The sequence below is a fragment of the Rhinolophus sinicus genome, chromosome 8 (assembly GCF_057876585.1).
Source record: "Rhinolophus sinicus isolate RSI-liver-muscle chromosome 8, RSI-T2T, whole genome shotgun sequence".
Lineage (NCBI taxonomy): Eukaryota > Metazoa > Chordata > Mammalia > Chiroptera > Rhinolophidae > Rhinolophus > Rhinolophus sinicus.
Window position 1 is genome coordinate 23,070,885 of NC_142508.1, and position 24,825 is coordinate 23,095,709.

At 36.9% G+C, this 24,825-nt stretch overlaps 1 protein-coding gene across 2 annotated transcripts in view; it reads right to left on the reverse strand.

Annotated features, from left to right (window-relative positions):
- Positions 1 to 981: 981 nt before the first annotated feature.
- The window catches only part of KCND2 (potassium voltage-gated channel subfamily D member 2), a 461,795-nt gene continuing 437,951 nt past the window's right edge, over positions 982 to 24,825 (reverse strand). For both annotated transcript variants that reach the window (XM_019751676.3, XM_074315675.2), the window contains 5 exons: positions 20,748 to 20,910; positions 12,259 to 12,354; positions 9,611 to 9,703; positions 5,228 to 5,475; positions 982 to 3,634 (listed from right to left, as the gene is read on the reverse strand). In XM_019751676.3, coding sequence (XP_019607235.1) covers positions 3,457 to 3,634; positions 5,228 to 5,475; positions 9,611 to 9,703; positions 12,259 to 12,354; positions 20,748 to 20,910 — 778 coding nt within the window. In that variant the 3' untranslated portion in view covers positions 982 to 3,456. The remainder of the gene's footprint in view (positions 3,635 to 5,227; positions 5,476 to 9,610; positions 9,704 to 12,258; positions 12,355 to 20,747; positions 20,911 to 24,825) is intronic.

Below are 24,825 nucleotides of genomic sequence, written 5' to 3' on the forward strand. Positions count from 1 at the left end.
TATAACTCCCCGGAGGCTAGTTCTAAGCCCACATTGTAACTAAGTTGAAGAAATAGGGAGGTGTATTGAACCTTTTAATGCCGGATTGACACTGCAATAAATCAAGGACTATAAAGGAAAAGAATTATAAGGAAAAAAATGGAGACCATCAGTAGTTATCACTGGTGAAAATCACTCTCTGTACTAAATGATTTATTCTGTCTTTATCTCTCTTCTAATAATCTTTCAACATCTCCTTCCTTTTTGTCCCTTATTGAACAGAAACTATATTTTTTTAAAAAATGAATAAAACCTGGGTATGTGTATGAATAAATATATGTAAATAAACATACACACACATATATAGACACATACATATAGCTAGACAAATAAATCACCCTGTCTGTTTCCCTAGATAACAGTCTTTGACTAAGAATCTATTGAGTTCTGATCAAAGTTATTACCTCAGAGCATCTCTTTGCTTAACTCAAGTAGTGGTGTTCAAAAAGTATGTAAGGTCCAGGCAGTAGCCTTGCTTCTCTCCAGTCCACACTATGCAAGAAGCAAGTAGCATGTATGGTACAGTGTAATAAACTGTAGGTCACACGTTGCAGCGAGCACTCTATTTGAAAGTCTCATTTATAAAAAGACAACTAATTTTAACCATACTACCTTTTTTAATGACCAATAAAACCCTTGTGATATACTTAAATTATCATAATTAGTACATATGAAGTTGTCAAGATATTTCCAAAAATTAGCATTGAAAGCAGTGGCACACTTTTATCTTTAAAGGATATTATCTTTTCTATTAAAGTCTCTGCCTGATTTCCCATTGTTGGCAGAAAGATGCTATCTCCACTGGTTTAGACTAGATTTAAGTGTTACTCACAATTGACAGGTTCTTTTGAGTTTGTACATGTTACAGAGTTCTCCCAAATATGTATCAGAAGTGTGACACATCCTAGATTTTAGAAAATAAGAAAGCCAAAGAACAAAGGATAACAGTTGTTGTCCTGTTCAAGCATGCACGTGTTTTATTTAAGTATTCTCCAAAGGTCTATTTTTTCCAGCATAATGCAGATATTATGCTATCCTCTGAAATAAGATATATGGATTTCGAACAAAATTGTCAAAAACAAATGACCTTGGTTACTCCATATGGTACACAGAAATAATTACATTTCATTTACAATACAGATGCACTTAACACAGTCATCAATAGTCATCCACCACCAACACGGTATATTTTTAAATCACCTAAAACACCAAAAAGTTTTTTTTTCTTTTCCAAAAGTCTAAAGAAAGTAATAGTTTTGGATAAATGATAGGTTGAAAGGGAGGCAGAATTGTCAATTGAAATAATCTAATTGCATTATTTTAAAATGTAATATTTAGAACATGAAAAATAGAACTTCTCATGGCGAATCAGAAGACCTAAGTATTCCTGATTGTGTTTTCTTTAGTCTACTTTTTAAAAAAGTTTTCCAACAAATGCTATCAAAGAAGTTTTACTATATATTTGCTCTAGAAGCATAAAGTGACATGAGGCAGGTGTTAATATAATTGTTAATATTCACACTCTAGGAAGGTTAGTAATTTTTAAAAAGATGTACTAGAAATAAAGCCAGTTCTTCCCGATAGTGGAGTTCATCTTACTTTTACTCAGCAAATGTTTATTAAAATCTACTGTGTGTACAGCATTGTTCTAGAAGTTGTTCTAGAAACAAAAAGCAAGAATTTCTGGCTTTACTTGAAAATGGTTGGATTAATTTCTTTTATGATAAATTATGATAAGCATTTTAAAATCTCTATAGTAGAGGGATAATTATTAAACTCTTTCCATGTATGAAAGCTAAACTTTATTCCTCACACTGGTGGCTTGGAATGAACAAAACTTTTCATTTGACATAAAACTTTTTTACACTGTCACATGCAGACATGTCTGCTGATAAATTTTAAAGGTGAAAAGGTACGAAGACTTTTCACTTAAATGTACATAAAGATCAACTTTGCATCATTAAACTCCTGACTCCTGATTTCGTGGAGAAAATTGCTCCTTTCTGAAATAAATTTGTGCCTCCTTCCCCAACGGTGTAGAAAGCGTACTTTCAACAAATACTGTTACATAAAGCACTCCAGTTTATCTCTGCATTTCAATTCAGATGATTCTCACAATGTATTTGAGATCTAAAGCAAAATAAATAATACATTGAGTGAGATTCTGGGATAATTGATCCTGTGATATTAGTCCCAGCCAACTCTTCACAAAACATACAGTGGTATGTGTATTCAGTATCTGGACTTTCCCAAGACAGCAAAGAGGCTAGAGATAATTCTTAGGTGTCAACTCCTTTTTCCCAATTTTTGACAAGGGGATTGACGATGACAGTCTACTTATAGTTTTGGGGGGAATACAAAAGTAGGAAAGTCATTTGCACTACAAATTGTTAGTCCAATTGATGACGATAAACCAATAGAAAGGTGCTATAGAAACAGAGGAACAAGTAATGCATTGCCACGGGAACACAGCAGACCAAAGAATATTACTGAAAAACGTTTATGACACAAGAGTTTTAGATAAAAAGTTATCTAAAACCTGGCCACACTAGAAATTTTTCTATGAATGTGGCTGTTACTGTACTTATGAAGATCTGGAAAGTACAACAACAAAAAATCCTGATTCCTGATACAACAGGTGTACACTGAATTATTGCAGTTGTAACAGTATCTAGGTGCAAGGTAAACTGATAATTGATACAGAACTATCGGAACACTTTAGATGTACTATGGAGCTTTCCTATGAGAAATGCTAGAGTTCTAAAAGGAGTTTATTTGCACAGCTCACCATGGAACATGAACAATCGCTTGTTGTAAGTGCACAGAAATCCCCCCTTTCTACAATTATAGTTTATCATGCCTATTCTGAATACAACATAAGGAAACTGAGATCACTGCTCCAAAGCATGCATGATGATGGTTTCCTTCAGTCAATACAAATGTGTTGCATGACTTTTTATTTTTTTAATATGCAATAATCTTCATCATAGCCAATGTTTATGGTTTTAACAGGAAAAATTTGTATCAAAATGTTTTCCATATTTTTTTTTGTTTTGTTTTGCATTCAACTGGAACATTAGGTTCAAAGATTTATTTTATTTATTTTATTAAAAAAGAGTCCTGGTCATAAGAAGCATCAATAGGTGGCATTTCATTGTGCTCATTTGCAAAGTCAACGGGCCACAAACTATATACCTCTGTCGAACAGGTCGAACTCCGTCCAGAAATGCCATTTGGTGGTTGTATTTCCATCCTCTAGTTTAGAAGCTTTGTTTTTTTGTTTTGTTTTGTTTTACTACCAACCTTCTCACTTTGATGTTTTCATCTGCAAAAGGTTCATTGTTTCTTCTTTTTTCCACATTGGGATTCTTTCCACAACCAGGGCTCAAATTCTCTTTCGACCTGATTCCAATTGTCTTACAAAGCAGACACTCTGACAATGTTTCCTCCTGAGTACTCAGGAGATTCTGGCCTGTCATCTCCTTCGGGGGTGGTTACTGGAGGTGTTGGGATGCTTATTATTGCTGTAGTCACATAAGGTTGTTCACAGTTTAGTTTAACACACTCTTCCATTTTGGCATTTAAACTGGATCGGCTGATGAGGAAAAAATAGATTTAAGAAGGTAAGTTGTTTACTTACAATATTTTTTCCCCTACAACTGAGGAATACATATTTTTACATTTATAGGTAACATTTTAAATGTCTAAGAACAATCACCATGATTTAAAAAGATGAGTCATCAAACCTTAATATATGTTAAAGTGAACATAGGTCAGGTCATTCATATTAAATAAATGTCTAAAAGTCAGCTGAACTTGGTTCTATGAGTGCTTCTTAAATCAAGTGTTTTCTATATAAAAGCAAGAAAGAAGATCAGGTAAGTTTTGGAGGCCCTGGGTTGAGCAAAGTAAAATAGTATTTCTCTAAGACAGAAGCTCTGAAAGGCCTGAGATACCATTAGGAAAAGGCTATATCCTATGGATATACCTTAACTCCTTGACCCCAGAATCATTTTACTATCCTGTCTCTTTGGGACATATGGTACCCTGAAAGCTCTCAAGTTAGTGCCAGCCAAATGTTAAGAGCCCCCAAAATTTAGACATCACTAATACTTACAGACTTTCTCAAATGCTATTCTTGCGTGAGTGATATAGTCTAAGTGGGGACAGGTAAAAGGGGAAAGGAGCAAGGAGGGGACACACAGGAACGTCAAAATATTCCCTTTTCATGGAAAACTTAATTTAAATGTTTATGTCCTGAGATTTTCTTTCGAAACACTTCTCCATTTTCTGTTTTGGAATGGTATAATATCTTCGAGACAGAAATTGTTCATTGCTCCAACATTTAATATTCTGGTCCCAGAGACATCAGATTTATGTAAATCAACATGGCCCGAATTCAGAACCTCATCCAGGTTTTCCACAAAGACTGTTGGATGCTAACAAAGAAGTAGCACTGAATTAATGGTTGTTAATCTAAAACTGTAAGCTATTTAATTTGAAGAACAAAGTAAAATTATTTTGGCAAAAACTGAGTTTTTTAATGACTTGTAAAAACAAGTAGCACATAAAGAGAAACAAAGGGAAAACAGTAATAGAAAAATTTAACTTAATTTGTCCATAAACTCACCAGGGGTAAACAATTTTAGCATTTCCCTTATCTTTCTTTGAATTAGAGATAGTTTTATGCTCAAAATTGTATATTGATTCAAAAGATTTACATGGGCATAGTTTTATTTTTCACTGTCCCATTGACTGGGTTGATCTATTTTTAGGTGCCATTGAATAGTTTTCAATCATATCAATGTCAATTTAATGTTTTCCTTTAGTTGTGTTGACTATCGTTTCAGCCTATTTGTGTTCACCTAAGGGGCTCCTGAGTATAGAGGTATCTGCTCAAATTAGAAATAGTTGTGGAGTTGAAGAGGTAGAAATACATTTATGCATGCCTGACCGACCATCTTATCTTCTTTCTGCCCTTTTAATACGGATAGAACTACTGCTTTTGACTCTTAATGACTATTACAGTATATCCATTGTCCTACTTGTTGCAAACTAAATTTTATCTCACTCTAAACCCTAGCAGTTAGGATTTAGATGCCACGGAGGGAGCAACATGACCGCAGGTAGAGATGCACTTTGAGGACCAGCACACGTGTGTGTCCACAGACAGATTAATCTCAGGTACCTGTTAGACAGCGGGGTTCTCTCCACACATCTGATCTGAATTGTACTGAGTTCTTGCACACTGCCTCGGTGGCTTCCAGACACGTTGGCGTTTGGGATGCGGAAAGTTTTTTTGTGTCGTCGTGAACAGCAAGTGCTGGTGACTCCTTGTTGTGAAGAGAGAGAGGGGCTGTGACTTGAAGGACGATTAACAGTTGCGACTTCCATGCAGCTTTCTTCAAAGACTTGTTCATCCACAAACTCGTGATTCTGTTCCATAGGCATAAGAAAATGTGAAGAAAGACAGGAACACACTTTAACTTTTAAAAAGGAAACGAATTTGCTTTATTTTTAAAACTCAGAAATGTCCATGTACATTTAGACTAGCCAGTGGGTAACTAATACCATTTTCATTAAGATTAGAATGCCAAAGTCACCTCCTACTGGCGTTTGTGAGAAAATAAAATCTCTCCAGTTAGACCTTGAGACTGACATAGGCAAGCTGATTTACTATCTACTTATAGGCTAATTTTATCTTGAAATATCATTTATTAATTTAAAAATCAAATCTGTATGTTATAAGATTTAAAAAAAAAAACCTTGAAAATGAATATAGATAGAGTCCACAGGAATGTGTAAATTCACATTGACTTTCATTTTTTTAAACAGATTGAAATTATGGAAAAGAGACTATTTTAATCAAATGTCCAAAGTTAGATTGTCTGTTACATATTAGCAAATATTTTCACATGGGATTGAAAACTTTTTTTAATTAGAAAATGAGATACCCAAGACACATTTCTTTTGATGCTTCCATAAAATTCTCAGTAGAGATAAAAATATGACTTATTTGATAAATAAGTACAATATGTCTATGTGCAAAATGTGTTACTTTATATTTGACTCAGAAGGTTAAAACTTAGCACTGAACCTTTCAGGTCTCCTTTCCCATCTTTTTGATACAACACTGGCTGTATTCATGATCTCTGTCTGTATTCAGAATTCTAGCGAAGAAGTGAACAGCAACGCACATCATTTCCTACATCACATCTTAGAGAAACACAGTGTAAAATGTGCTTTTAAAATGTTTTAAAAAGAATTGTCTCCTAAAATGCCTATGCAAGACTTTTACCTCAGAAACATAAGGGAAAACATTTTTGGTTTGAACTACTAAGAATGACTTCAATGGCTACTTTTTTTCTTTGTGTTGGTGGAATCGTCTTATACGAGGAGGCTTTGCACATGCCGAATTCCATTTAACTATCTCTTATCCTAAAGTACAGATAACCCCTGTATAACATGGTTGTTAGGTTCCTAAAAAAAATGCCGTGTTATGCGAATCCGTGTTATATGAAACAAAGAACTAGTACAAAAAAGGGGGTTAGGTTCCAAAAATTAAAAACATACTATTATATTTTTATAATTAAGAGGACTATCTTTATTAAAGCAACTTTCACCAAAAATATAACATATTAATATGTATTAAATAATGTTTTCTTCGTCATCACTACTAAGCACCATTAACCGAGGGCGTTTTCTTTTTGACAAGGTATCTTCATCCTCTGAACTTAATACTCCGTGAACAAAATGGATTTAAAATTCTAATAAATTTTAAAATTCTGCAGTCAAATCCGCAGATATGACATCCACGCTTGAATGAGAAATTTCAAATGGCATATCTTTTGCTCTTAAAAGCTCTTATTACTCTCCATGTTGTTCGGGGATTTCTCTAATTCTCCAACCTTGTTAGAGTGAAACGGTGTTCTAGGATGCTGTGTTGTACGAGGCTTTGCCCCGATTCCTGAACTGTGTTAGAGCGAAACCGTGTTATGGAAGTGCTGTGTTATATGGGGGTTATCTATATTACCGTGTTTTCTCGAAAATAAGACCTAGCCGGACAATCAGCTCTAATATGTCTTTTGGAGCAAAAATTAATATAAGACTCGGTCTTATATTATATAAGACCCGGTCTTACATTATATTATATTATATTATATTATATTATATTATATTATATTATGCCCGGTCTTATGTTAAAATAAGACTGGGTCTTATATTAATTTTGCTCCAAAAGATGCATTAGAGCTGATTGTCCGGCTCGTTCTTATTTTCGAGGAAAAATGTTAGTAAAACACTTGAAGCAATTCACTGGCTAATAGGAAATAGATTGTTTCAGTTACTCATTTTGTCATTTCTTTGCTGAGATAGCATCTTGAAGTAAATGAAATTTAACATTGTACCATTTGAAGTCCAGAGAAACATGATTAGACAAGACAGAATTTTATGTTAAATATTAAAATTTATAAAAAATATAGTTCACTAAAAATTCACACTCTGTTTTCTTCTCTTGCAATGCATACTTCACACACGTAATACAAGTCATAATGCATGAGATTCTAATTTTTCTCATCAAGGACTAGAATTAAAGAAGTCATTCCATTGCTGGTTACCATATATTTTTGTAGGTAGCTCCATTTAAACTATATCAATCGGTGTTAAATAATTATTGTTTGTTTGTTTTTAAAGCCCTAAATGGTAAAATAGTGAAAAATGAAAATAAAAACAAAGGAAAAGATGGGGAGAAATACAATCTATTATTAATTTTATTTAAAGTTCAGTAAATGTCCTAATAATTTACAGACCTATTTGTATCTTTATTTAAAAATGCAGCTACAATCATGTAATTTCCCTGTTTAAAACGCTCAAATAACTTTCCATTTGAGATAACGATCAAAATTTTGCACATGCCTCCAAAACCTAGCATTATTAGCTGCTACCTTTCTCTCTGTCTCCTCTTGTGCTGTGCTACACTCTTTCCTTCCGACCACCTTCAAATTCCTTCATGTCTCCTTAGGCCAAGTTCGAGCCTTTCTTACTTTTAGCCCCTTCATTTCTTTGCGTGACTAGGACCTAGTCATCCTGCGGGTCTCAACTCCAGTTCCTCCTTCCTGGAGGAAGACTTGCCTTATTCTGAGCACTCTGGCTCTGCCCTCTTTGTCTCATTCCACGGTGGTCCCATTGCTGTTCCTGCCACTCAAGTAATACATATTTGTTGAATGAATGACTATATAGGTAAATGAATAAATGTACGGGCAATATATTGGAAATGATAATGCAAATATACATCTGCAGTGAGTGAATGAGAGGACTTGATCCAAATATGGTGCAAGTTTTGTTTTGCTCTGTGATCATAGACTGTGACTCTGCAATAGAGTAAAATAGTCAGTCTGTGACTCCATCTTGCTCGAACCTGCCCAGTTCCCATAACCTGTCGGTTAGCACGTTTTAGTCCTGCACATAGACATGTGATCATTAAAGGGACCTAACTATACCCTTGGAATTACTGAAACGACCTCCCTGCTCACAACTACCTCCCCAAGGAGATAAGAAAGGTATACACACAAAAATAATGATTGTTTATCAAGATTTATAGAAACCTCATGACTGGGATCGCAACGATCGGAGTTTGTTGACCAAAAACCAAAGAAGTTTCATCATCCCCCTTGGACGCTTGCTGATGTCCAGATGTCTGTGGTCATCAATCACTCTCTGACCTCAAACCCCTCCCATTTTCCCCTTACCCTGACCTAAAAGAAGCCTGAATTCTGTGCATTTTCAAGATGTTTTTTTAAAGACACTAGTCCACCATCTTCTTGGCTTGCTGGCTTTGGAAATAGAGTTGCTTTCCTTGCCCGAAATCTTTGTCACTTAATTTGCTGGTTGTCATGAGGTGAGCAGCTTGGGCTTTCATTCGATGACAACACCTTTTGACAACCTAGCTAGAAAACTTTGCTAAAGAGAAGGTCCAACTGGAAGCTTATAAATGGAGAAATGCATAGTAAAAGATATGCCAGTGACTAAATGTGTAATTTTTCTTATGGTAACAGGTAGTTTTATTATCTATCTCTGTTCATTAAACCCGTGAATGAAAGAAATACTTACATTCAGTCATTCTCTATTTTTTGTTATTGTTATTGATATTCTTTCTATCCAGGTGTCAGGAATACTTGAACTTCATTATTATTATTATTATTTTTCTCTTTAATCAGCATTTTAAGAATCAGGCAAAAAATGATATTCTATAGGACTTTCAGTGGGCTATTGGAAAACAACTTCCCATCTGCTCTAAACTGATATTTTAGACTTAAAGTGAAGATAACCACTCAGGATAAAAGCATTTTAAGTAAGTCTCTAAAGTACTTTCCAAGTTGAAATGTCACTACAGTCTTTCAAGGTAATTTAATTACTGTGGGGTATGTATGTATTATGTATGTATGTACTCGTATGTATGTATATTTTTCCAGTAATACAGACAGTGAAATCCTGCTTGAAAGCACTGAGTATTCCCCAAAACCAATGCATTGCTGTGTTAGTACCGGGGCAGGCAGTCATGCTGTTTCCTTACCGTGGTTTTTTCCAGGCAGTGAAGCAGGTGGTGGTGCTGGGTTTCGAAGCTGGAGCCGGATTTGCTAACAAAGGCCTGCTCATCCTCAGAGGACTATTAACACAGAGAAGGTAGAAGTGATTTCTATTTTATTTGCAAACAATGAGATCCTAACTACACGTTTCCAAAGAGAGATCTGGCCTATTTCCTGAGAATAAATGGCAGCATTTTTTTTTTTTTTTAACTAGAAAGGAACAAATGAGCAGTTGCTTTTAAGTTTTCATCAGATTAGTGGATTGATCTTATAGACTTCCTTCCCTGAACTGAAAATTTAAATCTCTTCTACTCATTCAACCACCAATTACCTGTGAAAGCCCGAGAGCCATTATTTTTGGATAATAAAATGTAATCTAATATTTAGATAATACTGTAACCTCCATCATGCTTACCTAAATAAAAGCTATTTTCTAAGTAAAGATTATTAGAATCCCGAATAGTAAAAGAAAGTTATGAGGTAAAAGTGGTTTCTCAAATTGTATTTCATATTGTGTGACCTTTATAACACTAAATGGTGTACCCTCTCCATTAAAAAGTAAAACAAGGGGCAGCTAGTTGGCTCAGTGGTTAGAGCTCAGTGCTCATAACATCAAGGTCGCCAGTTTGATTCCCACATGGGCCAGTGAGCTGCGCCCTCCACAACTAGATTGAAAGCAACGACTTGACTTGGAGCTAATGGGTCCTGGAAATACACACTGTTCCCCAATATTCCTCAATCAAAAAAAAAAAAGGTAAAACAAGACACATCACCCTCTACCTCCACCCAAATGAACTTTAAGGAACACAATTAATTTTGAAATAAAAAAATAAAATATAATTAGGTATTTCAATCGTTGAGAATTGTTGACTTTTCCCATGTAAAAAGGGTTCTTGGCCCAATTCCAGAGTGGCAGAGAGCTTCCCCCATACCACCAAGCAGTGCTCTTGACACTAGTCAGGTATCCTACAATTCAGCTCAATTTGGACACTATCTAACCAGAGACAGCCTCATATACACAGGTTAAGGACTCAGTCCTACAAGCCTGCCCCCATCCAGTCGCAATCTTAGATTATCACCTGTGCTTGAACCAATCAGCTATAGATGGATGTTCTAACAACCCTGACCTTGGACTTTAGAAGCCAGCTGCGAGTTGTTACCTGTGCTTCTGATCAACTGGTTATAAATCAGAGATCTCCTTGACCCCCTTCTTGAGTTTGTTAATTTGCTAGAGGCTCACAGAATTCAGGGAAACATTTTACTTACTAGGTTAGTAATTTATTATAAAAGGATATAATATAACTCAGGAACAGCGACATGGAAGAGATACATAGGACAAGGTACGCAAAAAGGAGCCACAAGCTTCCATGCTCCCTGAATGCGCCACTCTCCCAAATCTCCACGTGTTCACGAACCAGGAACCTCTCCAAAGCCCTCCTTTGGGGTTTTTATAGAGGCTTCATTACCTAAGCACGACTGATTAAATCAGTGGCCTTTGATGACTGAACTTAATCTCCAGCCCCTCTTCCTTCCCAGGAGGTTCAGGGCTGAGACTAAAAGTTCCAACCTTCTAATCACTTCGTTGGTTCTGTATAGAGCATTAATTATGAACAGAAAACGGACTCTAATAATTCTGACAGCTAGGGCAGTCACAAAGTGACAGTCATGCCAGAGCATCACGTGAAAGGTGTACCCAGTGAACGCCCTGATCAGGTAACTCCAGACTCAGGGTGCAGAGTGACCACCTGGGCTGCTTTATCGGACTGCAGATGGGGGCACTGCACCCAGTCTCCAGCATAAGATCAGAGCTCTCTGATGGCTTCTCACTCAGGCCACAACCGACAAACTGACGGCTGCACCTGCGCTCATCCCAGACAGAGAGCTTGAAGCCTCACCTCCTGGGCCCGATGCCTGATGCTTTGCACCCCCACGCCAAACGGACTCTCATTGAACATGAGCTCTCTCTCTCATCCTTTCATAAGATTGTTCACCTTGCCTAACCCTATTGCTTACAAACCTGGGTAATCCTCTTGCATGAAACCGCTCTCCCTTGACTATTGGAGATGATCCTCTGGCCAGAGCCTTGGTTAATGCCCGCAGTAAATGGAGTTAGTAGGACTAGATCCATGGCTTTATTCTAATAAAGTCTAACATTGTGGAAAGAGACAAACCTGTGTGAGGCTGCTATCTTGATAGCCACCTCCCGTTCAGGACAGTTCCCCTGGCAACCAGCCCTCAACCTTAGGTGTGGTCCAAAAGTCACCTTATTAACGTAACAAAAGACATCCTTTTACTTAGGAAATTCCACAGGATGGCAGAAACCAGAGGAAGACCAAATATATACTTCTTATTATAAATCATAATATCACACCATGTTTGCGTAAGACAGCGTAGAAATATTGCCCAATCATGTTTTGAGAATCATGATTTACTGGCAATATTTCATAGCCCAGTTTCTAACCTGCTACCACCAATAAGATTGTATAGGGTGAGGTTATTAAAAATGATGCTTTTGTTGTTTCAGTAGCCAATTTCATAATTACCCACAATACAATGATATGGTTAAGAAGAACTAATTGATGTAATATTCATCAATAAATTGAACATTAAAAAAAAGTGAAGTGCTTGACTGTACCTGCAGTTGATTGCTGAGTAAACCATTCCGTTTGCTCTGCATGTACGCATTTGCACTTCCGCTTTTGGCTGCCCGGATTCTGGCAAGTCTGGCTTTCTATAGAAGAAAAATGAATGTCCTGTTAATAGTTATGAATTGTTTTCTCAAAACAGTGCATGAACTCTTCTCTAATCCAATGTCAGAATACATTCTTTAAAAAAAAAAAAGCCAGTTTTTCACATGTAACTATTGACAATTAAATTTTCATCGTATGAATGTTTTATTTTAGTTAACATATTTTGGTAAGATCAATGAACTATTTTGGAGCTGGGTTATGCATTTAAGAATTGTAATTAAGTCTTTACAGTAAAATCAAGTTATTTCCTTATTGTTTCTGTCAATTGTGTTAAAAGGAAAATTGCAGTATTACTTTACTTATATTTTCACTTATCCCAGTATCTTAATGAAATGAAGACTCAGCAGACCAGCTGCCCACTCCTTTTAAAGTAATGTCCTTTTTAAAAGTAGGAATTAAGTTCCAAGAACCAATTGCCTTTTTTTCTTTCTTCCTTCCCTCCTTTAAACAAAACGAAAACAAACAAACCCAAAAATCCTATTCAACTGCATCTGTGCCTTCAAATATAAAATGTTTTTGCAATCATTTTGCTATATTGGTCAATGTAGACTCTGTGCTGAACAATATGGGTTCCTAAAAAAATCCCTAAATTTATCCACTTGGTATTGGCACAGATCCACACAAAAGCAGGCTTACCTGATTTCTATTTCACTCTTCAATTTGTTGAAATGAACATAATGAATCACTCTGGAGAGATTCATAACATTATTTTAAATTTTTAAAGCTTTTATGTATAGAGAATGCTTTTCAATTTAGAGGGTTTAGTTCGGTGGTCACTTTAATTGCTCGGTGACAGTGAAGTCACCAAAGTGATATTACTGAGAGACTGCCCATTTAGCCAGATTTCCTGTATTCCATTGTACTTTATCACTGCTGTCGTGTATCTGCTCCAGACTGTCATAGAATGAGTCTGGTTTTCACTTCCTCGAGACCACTGTTTTGGTGACCATTGTATTTATGTGACTCTATCTAACATCTGTATGTAAGAAAGCAACTGGGATGTCTTAGATCAGACCGTTTTTGCAAAATTATCCTACAAAGTCGCCTTCTTTTCCCTTTCTAAACAATCCAGAAAAGTACTATTTTTAGTTTGTAGTCCTGGAATATTCTTTTTAGTGACAGTTAAAAATCATCTAGATTTTAAAAATGAACAATGAATGTATCCATGTGATAGAAATTGTCATACTATGTACATGAGGGAAAAACAAGCCAGTCTCTCTGGATCTGGAGCTGCCTGCCCTACTCCTATGCTTCAGAGTCAAGTACTGATTACATTTCTAGAGAGTCCTGCCAGAAGTTTTCTAGGCACATCAAAGCAAGTATATATAGACATATGTATATGCACATATATTTTTACCCAGTTCAGAGAATCTGCTGCACACTTTTGCATTCAGCTGTTATCAGCTTGTAACTCCTTTCATATCTACATAGCCACATCATTTGTTATGGATGTATAACATACCACTGTATGAATGAAGCATCATTTATTTAGCCAGACATCTACAATTAATTTTTAAAGCACTTTTTGCTCCTACAAGCAATGCTGCCTGCTTTGAACATCATAATGAGCTTATCTGCAAGACAGATTTCTAGACGCAGAATTGTTCCTGGATCAAAAGGGGTGTGTGTGTGTGTGTGTGTGTGTGTGCGTATTTTGTTTGACAGGTTTCACCAAACTTCCCTCTAAAGTTGTTATGTCAAGATGCCTGTTCACCTACAGCATTTAAGAGTAACACCGAGACATTTGAAGCTCTCAAAACAGCATTAAGATATCATCTGGCTTTAGCAACACTTCTCTTCCTCTGTGAATTTATTCTTTCCACGTGCTGATTCTAGGTTAAAATAATACTTTGTACAAAAATCATATTTATAAGTGATGGGAAAAATAGACAAATTTTACTCTTTGTTGGCAGTATAATGTTTACATCACTCAAAATATGGAGACAACCAGACAATGAAGTTGGAAAGTAGAAAATTTTTAACTTCAAAAGCTGTGATGAGCAGCCAGGATTTCCGGCTAGACTCAATAAAAGAATGGCAAGCAAAAAGCACATTTGGAAATGACTGAGAATTGAAGAATTGACTTAGAAATTCAGAAACAAGTAACTTACATACACATTTGGTTTCCCAAAAAAGGGGTTATTATTGAAATTTCAGTCCTAAAGTCTCATTGGTCTCCTGAAACAGTCAATGCCTTTTTGGTTCCCTTCCTCTCCCTTCATTCCCTCACTACCTCTCTCCCCTCTTTCCCTCCCTCCCTTCTTTTTCCTCTCTCCCTCTCTCCCCCCTTCTTTCTTTCCTTCCTTCTTGCCTCCCATCTCAATTTCAATCACACCTTTTCTTTCATTTTGTTACAGTACTAGGAGTTATTTGGTTTAAATGGTCTTGTGGAGAACCACAGCAAATGTCTGCTGAACGCTAGCCTTTATGGCTTGTGATTACATCTTTGTTTCCAGTAGGGAATTGAGGGAAATTCTTTTACAAAGATATTTTAGAAAATCACTTTACTTCTGGCCCCCTCTATATGACAATCTTGACAACTATGTCTGTGTAATTGGGGGGTTAAAAGAATACCATTCACTACTAAGAGGAAATGTATTCTTTCCAGCCCCCAACCCCCAGCCCTGTAGGAAGTACAACTTCTTGCACGGTCAAGTACCAGCAAATATTATGGACATTAGAGTAAGGTTTCAGTAAATATTTAGCCTATATGGAAAATAGGAAGCTTCCAAAATTTTAATTGAAAAACAAGGTTTATATTGTCAGTGTAAAAAAATACCTTTGCGATTATTTTCAAATTGTTTATCTATAGCCTTGACAAATATTGATGCTATTGGGAAAAAAAAAAACTTGTCTCATAAACACATTTTCCCTATGCATCCCAATTCTTCATAAATTCAGTTTTTTTCTTAATGCTTCAAATCAGAGTTGTTTGCAAGGAGCTAGTAAGTGTTGTGGGTAAAATCCAAACTAACCAAATGAAACAAACAACTGGTTCTGCAGTCAAGAAAAGTTTGGGAAATGCTGAGAAGTTAAACAGGTTTCTCTGAGGTTGGATTCCTCACAAGAGCACAGTGTGGGTGATCATTGCGAAGACAAAAGGGAGATACAGTACGCAAGTTTTCTCAAACTAATGTGACATGGAACTCTTTTATTGTGTAACATTCAGAGAAAAACATACAGTGTTTTTTAGCAAGTCAATTGTTTTTCAGTTGCACCAAATGACATTATATAGACTGTACAATGCATTTTCTAGAACAGAGGCTGGAGAGCCAATCAGAGAAAGATGTATAAGTCAAAAAACCATCGAGGTAGCAACTTCCTTAAATGGGGTCCATCTTCTAAATGAATTATGAAGTAGATTGAGAGAAGTTATTAGACTGTCTTCTTACCAAATCACAAAATGTTTTCAATACTTTTGAAAAATAAAGGTATCCCAGGCAGCCTTTTTAATGAGGTACAAAAGGCCTTTTCTCTTATAATCTGAGGCAATTCCTTACTCCTCAAATTTCAGACCACATGCATCCTGTAACATTTATTCTGGAAATTTTACTTAACACTTGTTACTTTTTAAGGTTTAGTAAAATGCCTCAGGTGGGGGTAGCATATGAAGCTTTATCAGCTTTTAAAAATTTAAGGAACTTATTGGAATGTTTCCATTTGCTAAGGCAAACCACTCCCCTCGAAATAGGACAAGTTAGTGCCAAATAATGATAAAAAGGGAGAGAGGAAGGAAGTCCGTGGAAGAAAGTGAAGATTCCCACCTCTGGAGCCTGGTTAATCCTGGAGATGTCAGGGCTGGGCAGAACGAGTGCTGGGGTGTGGTGCAGTGGAAGGGACACGGAAAGGGTCAGCGGAAAGGTCAGTGAAATGAGAGGGCAACAGAGGACTGGAAGTGGGAAGGGGTGAGAATGAGAGAGGATGTGGGAGGGTACCAAAGACAAAATTATGCTTCCCGATATTGTTTCCACCTGGTCCTATGAGTGTATGTCCTAATCTAGGAAGCTTTGACATGGAGGACATGTCAAGGTGAACAAGATCTCGTTCTTCATTTTTTCAGTCATTACACAAATATTAAGGGCCTATTTTACATCAGGCACTGTACTCAGGACAATGGGGCCGAGGACCAATATAAGGTAAATACATGGTAAATAAAGTGTGTGGAATATTGCGGGGGAGGAGAAGAAGGAGCAACTAATGGTGTCCATACCATTCAGAAAATTTTTCATAAACTGTGTGATATTTGAATTAAGCCTTAAACCCTGGGTATGAGTTTGCCAGGTGGCTACATTACGAGTGCGGGGGTGGAATGGAGACTTAAGAGCAGAGGTAAGTAATTCAATAAGGCTGAAACGGAGAGTGGATATTGAGAAGTATGTAATTCCCAGACTCTTACGGGTGTTTATGCTGGGGGAATATATTAAACCACACACAAATCAAAAATCACTAGGTTATCCACAGAGATTTGAGGTAGGGTCTGGGTGATATTCTTTTAATAGTGGATAATCTAAAAGAGATTATTCTCATGTCCCAGCAAGGATCTTTTTTTTTTTTTTTTTTTTTTTTTTTTTGCCTTTTAATTATTCTACAATTCTGTAAAAATATTATTTCATGTGAACATTGCTGAATGTATAGGCAACGGTTCTTAAAGTGTGGTCCCCAGACCAGCAGTATCAGTGTCACCTGGGAACGTGTTGGAAATAGAAATTTTCAGGCTCTACTCCAAAACTACTCAATTTGATGCTTTAGGGTAGAGTCCAGCAATTTTCATTTTTCACAAGCTGTTCAGATGATTGTAATTAATCTAAAGTTTGAGAACCATCATCGTAGACTGTGAGAAGTGGCAGACTGAATATTGATAAACATCTTTTTGTGTCAAAGTCAACATCTTCATGTGAAAAGTAAAAAGGTTCACTTACATTGTACATTGTCTGTACACTGGCTCACTGTAATCAGAATTACTTATATAGAAAAATCCCTAAAGATTCATTGTTCTAGCAATGCCAAAATTTTCTTGTTTTAGACTTTAATCAATAGGTGCGTGAACATGAGCAAGTCATCTGTAAAATGGAAATAATGACACTTCCTTTGCAAGCTAATTGTGAAAATATAAATAACAGATTAAAGCAACTGGGATATACCAGAAACTCTAGAGAGGGAGGGCTGTTGCTGTTGCTATTAGCATTTTAAAATTATAACTGTAATTACTATTACTATTGTACATAATAATTATTCACCAATTAGCCTTATAAATATGCAGATGACTAAGTGGTTTGATTTGTATTTTAAAACAGGGTGGGCCATGCTTCAAAATATCAGCCCTACTACCTGCCATTGCATCAATTTAGCTTCCTTTTGACTAATACATTCTATTCAATAGATATGATTCAAATAACTGAGTGAATAAATACATCTATTAGAATATAATTACCAATGATGGGCTTAGGGGAGAGACGGCACAGTTTAAGTCTAGATTCACCTATATGTCAGTGTTTTGTTAAGAATTTATCAAGGATTGATAGAAACTGGGTAAATGATGAGTTCCCTTTAAAGGATGGGGACAAGTAATGAAAGCAGGAAGAGTGCTTGCTAGTGGGAGGAGCCTAGAAGAGAGAAAATATCCCTGCGTGATGATGGAAATATTTTTAAATGCCTGTTGTATATATTTCATGTTTTTCTTTAAGCTTGGAGTTGGCAACAGGACTAAACACCACAAAATCTGGTCTGAAAAATCATTTTGTGATATTATTATTTAGCTTGATTGACGTTTTTACTGAATGGGCTTCTTGCTTGACTGAGTTAGGTGGTTATTGTTGTATAACTCTGATATTTGTCAAATCACCAAGTTTCAGACAAATCTAAAATATCTTAGCCTAATGAATGTTTATTCTGCCTTTATTTTTTTTTTAATCTCCTGGAAGGAAAATAGAACGAACCCTTGGTAGGTTATTTAGTTCCATACCCACTGTTCTTTCTTAGATGGCTATGTTCAGTTCATTGGTCAGAGACTATTTCCTGGACGTATCACATTAGATTATTATATTTGACTTTATTAAACCAATTTTTCTAGTCGTCATGATATGCAAAATTCATTATTTTATGGCACAGACTTAAAATATAAGAGATAGTCTAAAGATACTAAAAAGCATTCATAAAACATACTTTTCAATTTAATGTACTGATTTAACATCACATTTAAAATTTTTTGCATTCTAACTTTATGTAAGCAGCAAAAGAGGCTTCTAAAATATTTTATGACTTTGTTGATTTGCTCGTTACAGATGACAAAGCTTGGAAAATATAGATATTTTGGAGATTGGTTTATTTGAAAGTCAGATTTGTACTTCCTACAGTTTTCACATAGGTAGCTTGTCTTTTTTGGCATTGAGAAAATGATTTACAGGTGGTTTTTATATTAAAGAAGGAATTTCTAGAATGGAGATTGATGGGCGCTGGGGAGCTAATGTTTTCTTAAGATTTCTGTTATTTCATACAGTGTGTCAGTGTGACCAGTAGTGGGATTTTAATGTGTGGACAGAGCCATGTTGTGGTGCAGGAAAGTCCCTGGTGGAAATTCCTCCATCTCTGCCTCCCAGTGCTGTGCCCTGCGTGAGACTATGACTGCCAGAGGGTGCCATTCTCTGACCCTCCCCTCTAGTAATTGGATTAGCAGTTCTATATGTTCATGGTAACTGAACCATTTACCATCCTCTACAATAGTTAGTTAAAGACTAAGTACTTGTCCAAAACTGGGAGATTCTGTAAAGCAGAAACTATAAAGTTGAAAGTGTGAATCTTTGCTAAAGGAAGAGAATCTAGGACAATGGACTTGAACAAGTTCTCAGAAAAATATGCCGTCTGACTATATTGATCAACTTGAACTTTCCAGAGTTACTTCATGAGATTTTATGCTTTACTAAAGAGACTGACATTGTTCAAAAGCATACTTAAAACCTGTTCTGAAATTACCCACAAGACCCGTTATGAACTGCTCGAAAATGTCATGATATTTTATAGTTATCGACATTATCCAGGTTGTGCACCCACTTTGGTGATGGTTGTGAATGGTTTCTGGATATTAAAAAAAAAAGTGGATCTGTCCTTAAAGGACAACAACATAGTGTCATGAAGAATACTAGAATCTAACTTTAGCGTCCTGAGGAAATTGCAAAGGAAATTTCCAGAATTATATCTAATCAACAAGGGCCCTGGCTCTCAAGGTGTCTATTTTCACAAAGAATGTGGGAGGGAAGTGAGCCAACAGTCAGTTTTTCTGAGAGACAGTCTACTATAGTGTTTATGTGTATGAACCTGTGAGCCAGATTGGCTTGGATTGAATCATGATTCTCCAATTTATTAAGTATGGGACCTTAGAATTTATCAATTTCTAGGTACCTTAGGATTCTCCTCTACAAAATAGGAATAACAATGATAACTAACTCCTATACCTGTTGTGAAGATTTTATGAGTTATTTTTTGAAAAACACTAATACCTGACACTTAGTAAGCCATCATTAAATGTGAAAATTGTTAATGTTATGAAATGCTTATATAGATTATATGCACTTGCATATAACTTTAATTTTATATGAGGTAGGCATTGTGTTCCCCATTTTGCAGATGAGTACATGTCCTGCTCAGTCTTAGGGGAATTAATTAACTGGTGTGAAGTTCAGAGAAACAGTAACCTGCTGGGCCAGGAATAGCACTCAGCTACAAGTGATCAGGTTTCTCCTACTTCCTGTGTCAATTACATAAAATATCTGAGACACATTTTGGTGCCCTTTGAATAGCCTTTGTCTACTAGAACCAGCTTGACTCCTGATGGACAGAGATGAAATGAATCAGTTCTAGAAATCTGATTCTGATAAAACTTGCCAAGAATCTATCTTTGGTTTTGCTACTGTCATTAGTGTTGTTCACTAGATATTTATTTCTTTCTGCCTCTGGTTGTAGAGTGTGATTGTATTTCCCTTCCCACTTTGAAGTTACACATGGCTACATGACCTGCTTTGGCTTGTGCAATAAGGGATGGAAGTGACTTGGCCCTCTCCCAAGAGGAGGTTTTAAAGTCATGTGTGATTCATCATCATGTCCTTTCACCCCTGCTTAAATGATTGCAGAAGTACATTGTCAAGATGGAGTTTCCATCACTGGACCTGTAATGGACATGTGGTATGATTGAGAAATATTCCTTGATGTTTTAAGCCACTGAGATATTAAGGTTCTCTTTTTCTGTAGTACAACCTAGCTTGTGCTGACTGATGCAACTATCGACCAAAATAAGAACATTGAATAGCCAGTAAGGGATTTTAAAGCTCAGTATAAAACATGAGAGATGCTAAATCATGGCTTCACCGAGCTGAGTACACACCTTCTGTGCTCTCCGTTTGTCTGCTCGTTGATTTTGGTGGTAGATTCGACTGAAGTTGGATACAATTACTGGAACAGGTAGAGCGATGACCAAGACCCCACTCAGAGAACAGATGGATCCAAAAATCTTCCCTGCTATGGTTTTAGGTACCATGTCACCATACCTGCATTGGAGGAAAAAAATATATTGTTTTAAGTCACACAAATTTATTTCCACCTGCTACAAATATCTTCTTGCTTTAAGCCAAATTATTTTTTGGGAGCAACCTATCTCTACATCATGAGTACAATATGCATGGCTTAAGACTTTAATAAACCAGAAATTACAAATATCTGAATATAAAAAATTATCTTTTAACCTTGCAGAAATTGATTCTAACATTTGAAATGTTTTTGATTGAACAATTTTTTAAGTGAGATGATGTAATGATAGCTCTTCAATTTGTCCTTTCTATACTATGGCATAATTCTTTACATTTATTCAATCATAATTATTTCCATGCTGAATCTTATAGTCTAGATAACACACTTTTCACTTAATTTTTTTTTCAACATTGGATCAGTTATAAAATCTAAGTAGAAGTGGTACATCACATTCCTTTCATCAGGTATAATCACTTAAAAATAAACTTTCCAAGGTCCCATTAACCTTCACTTATGAAATCCAATGGCCATTTAGCCATGATAATCTTACTCAAGCTCTCATTTGTATGTGGTTACTTGACTTCTCTCTCTTTGAAACACTTTTTATTGGCTTCAGTATTAGCAAATTCCCCTAGTGATCTTCTTTTCCAGCTCCTTTTCCCTTATCTGATTTCTAAATCTTGGAGTAATTTAGATCTCAAACTAGAGTCCTCTCATGTTCTCCATACAAACCCTCTCCCACTGTGATTTCATCTGATCCCTTGGTTAAAGCTACTATCGACGAGGTGGTGACACCCTAATTCACATTGGCAGTCCTGATGTCTATCTGGAAAACCAGACTCAGATCTTCTGTGGTCTGGTCTGATTATTCATATCTCTGGATATTTAAAAGCCAATTAAGAGTTAAGTTAGCCAAAAAAGAACTCTTATTTCTCCACATCCCTCTGCCCACCCTCAAATCTGTTCCTCCCTTAGTCCATCACCTCTAACTAAATGGAACAGAAAACCGCCCAACTGCTCATATCAAAATTGACGGCCGGCCCGGTGGCGCAGGCGGTTAGAGCTCGGTGCTCCTACCTCCGAAGGCTGCCGGTTGGATTCCCACATGGGCCAGTGGGCTCTCAACCACAAGGTTGCCAGTTCAATTCCTCGAATCCCGCAAGGGATGGTGGGCAGCGCCCCCTACAACTAAAATTGAACACGGCACTTTGAGCTGAGCTGCCGCTGCGCTCCCGGATGGCTCAGTTGGTTGGAGTGCATCCTCTCAACCAGAAGGTTGCCGGTTCGACTCCCACAAGGGATGGTGGGCTGCGCCCCCTGCAACTAGAAACGGCAACTGGACCTGGAGCTGAGCTGCGCCCTCCACAACTAAGACTGAAAGGACAACAACTTGACTTGGAAAAAAAAGTCCTGGAAGTACACACTGTTCCCCAATAAAGTCCTGTTCCCCTTCTCCAATTAAAAAAAAAAAAAAAGAAAAAAAAAATCTAAGAAATATTAAAAAAAAAAAAAAAAATTGAAAGAGCCACTCTATTCTCAGCCCCAGTGTCCCATTTCTCAGCTACTCTCACCAAACCAAATTATATCCTATTTGGGTCTCTTTCCTCAGCCTCCATTTTCCCAGAATAATCCAACCCATCATTTCTTTCCAGAGCCATGGAAATAGCTTCTTACCTGATCTCTCTTTGACAGTTACCACTTTACAATTCATGCCAACATAGCAGCCAGTGTTAATGGTTTTAAAAATGGAGATTGGACAGTTGCTGTTTTGCTTCACCTTTTAATGGACTTGAAATGAAAATAAATCCAAACTCCTCACTTTTGTCTCTGTGGGCCTTTGTCACTTAGTTCCTGCCTATATTTCACACCTCCTTCCTCCAAGCTCACTGTCCCCTGGCCACACTGGCCATCTGGCTTTCTGTCACATGGGCAGTCCCCAGGTCATAATTATTCAGCTTGAGTCTTAAGTGTCTCCATTCCAGAAGTTACTTTCCTGCCACCTTATCCATAGTGGTTTTATTCTCGCCTTACTATTCTCTGTAACACATTCCCGTTTGATTACCTGCACAGTACTTATTAACACATGATATTTTCTAATTTATTAATGCACTTATTTTTCTCACTCCCCACCTGCCCTGCTGACATCAGACTCTAACCAGGAGTTGCTCTATTTTGTGTCTCACCAGCACAAAGCAGGCTGTTAATAAATATTAGCTGAATGAATACATTTTCTCTACCTTACTGATTTACAGTTCTCCTAAGAGTTTATTCCTAGGGATGCAGGCCTTTTGATCATATTATTTCAGAAGTTACCCAGCTGCATTTGTACAGCTCTGGTTACCCCTATTCTCTGTGGGGCTCTGGGGTCCTCAGCTCTCTGAGAGTTTAGTCCTTTGAAACAGTGCTCAGAGGAGCTCAGGAATTAGACTCTAGACTCAAGGGAGTTTAGGAGTAATTGTGGATACATTATGTCTTGAAGGGTGATCATTGTTTTGTGGGAAAACATTTGCTTGTCAATATGGAGATGGAAGTTGTTGAGGAATTGGCCCAGGAAAGGCTGGTGAGGGTGACAGCGAGCTATGCTGACTGGCCCTGCCTTTGGTGATCTCTTTCCAGGCTCTGGTCCTCTGCTTTGGTGACCCAGTTACTCATCCTTTTTAGTGTTTGTGGGTGAACTAATTCACCGTAACTAAAATTCCCACAAGGCTTTGGCATCAGAATGACAGTATTAATTTATAGTAAAAAATAATAATAACCCGAGGACTGGAATGCTGTCGTCCACTGGGGGAGTTAAACCATAGTCTGAAGATGGTGTTCGTAAGGAGGTAGTCAAGACTAAAGGAATTTACAAGGCGAACAAAAAGGGCCGAGACCTTTCTTACCACAGGGACATGTCACTAGAATTGGAAGAACAACTTTTTATACCACACTGTGTGCACATGAGCCAATTTTTATGTGTGCCATGGTTCATGTCGAGCATGTTGTCTTATTTGATAAACATCTTTTTTCCCTTTGCACCGATTATGCAGTCGGCCCTGGAGAAGTGTAAAACACATACACCCTCCCCATACACGCACACACACAAGCAGCTTTTCAGAAAAGGAATTTGATGTTAATGTCTAGCAATTAAGATCCAGAAAGTGTTTCTCAAAGGGAAAGTAAAGAAAACTCAACTATTTGTTATGGCCAGAGAAGACAAGCATTGAGTCCACGTAATAAAAATAAAATTTTAAACTATAAATACATGAAATAAAATAGCAAGATGAATTCATCATATAGCTTTTGTGCCTCTCTCCAAGAGATTTTTTTTTAAATTAGTATTTAGTAATAACTTTTTTAATACTCTAGGCTCACCATGTCACAGAGTAAGCAAGCCTAGCACACCATTATTAGAGAGAATTAAAGGTTAAACTGTGTGGTGTGGCCCCAAAGCTCAGGCAGACTCCAGCAAGATATAGGCTGGTAAGTTCAGATAGCATGTGGTACTGGTAGAAATGGGGGGTATTTATGTACTCAGAAGGGCTGCATCTAAAGGCGGTGAGAAAATTGAATCTGAGGGACTTGATCAAAGCATTTGGGGCCAATTCATACAGTAGCTTTCCTTGGGACAGCAATTTTTGATGAGGTGCCTGTGATTCAACTAGAGAAAGAATCAGTGCAAATCCTTTTTGGATGTAAACAAAGATGATAATATAAATAAATATATAAAGCAGGAGGATCCATAAGGTCCAGGAGGTTAACAGACGCACAGGGTGGTTTGATGTCACAAAGCTATGCTAATCTGTATCAAATGCAATTACAGTTATTATTTACCGCTACCATATTTGTTTATCCAAAATTCCTTCACAATCAAGAAATTCCTTCACAATTAAACATGACTGGTCAGTCCTGCAATGATCATGGAGACGCGGAAGGGAAAAGGAATTGTTCCTTAG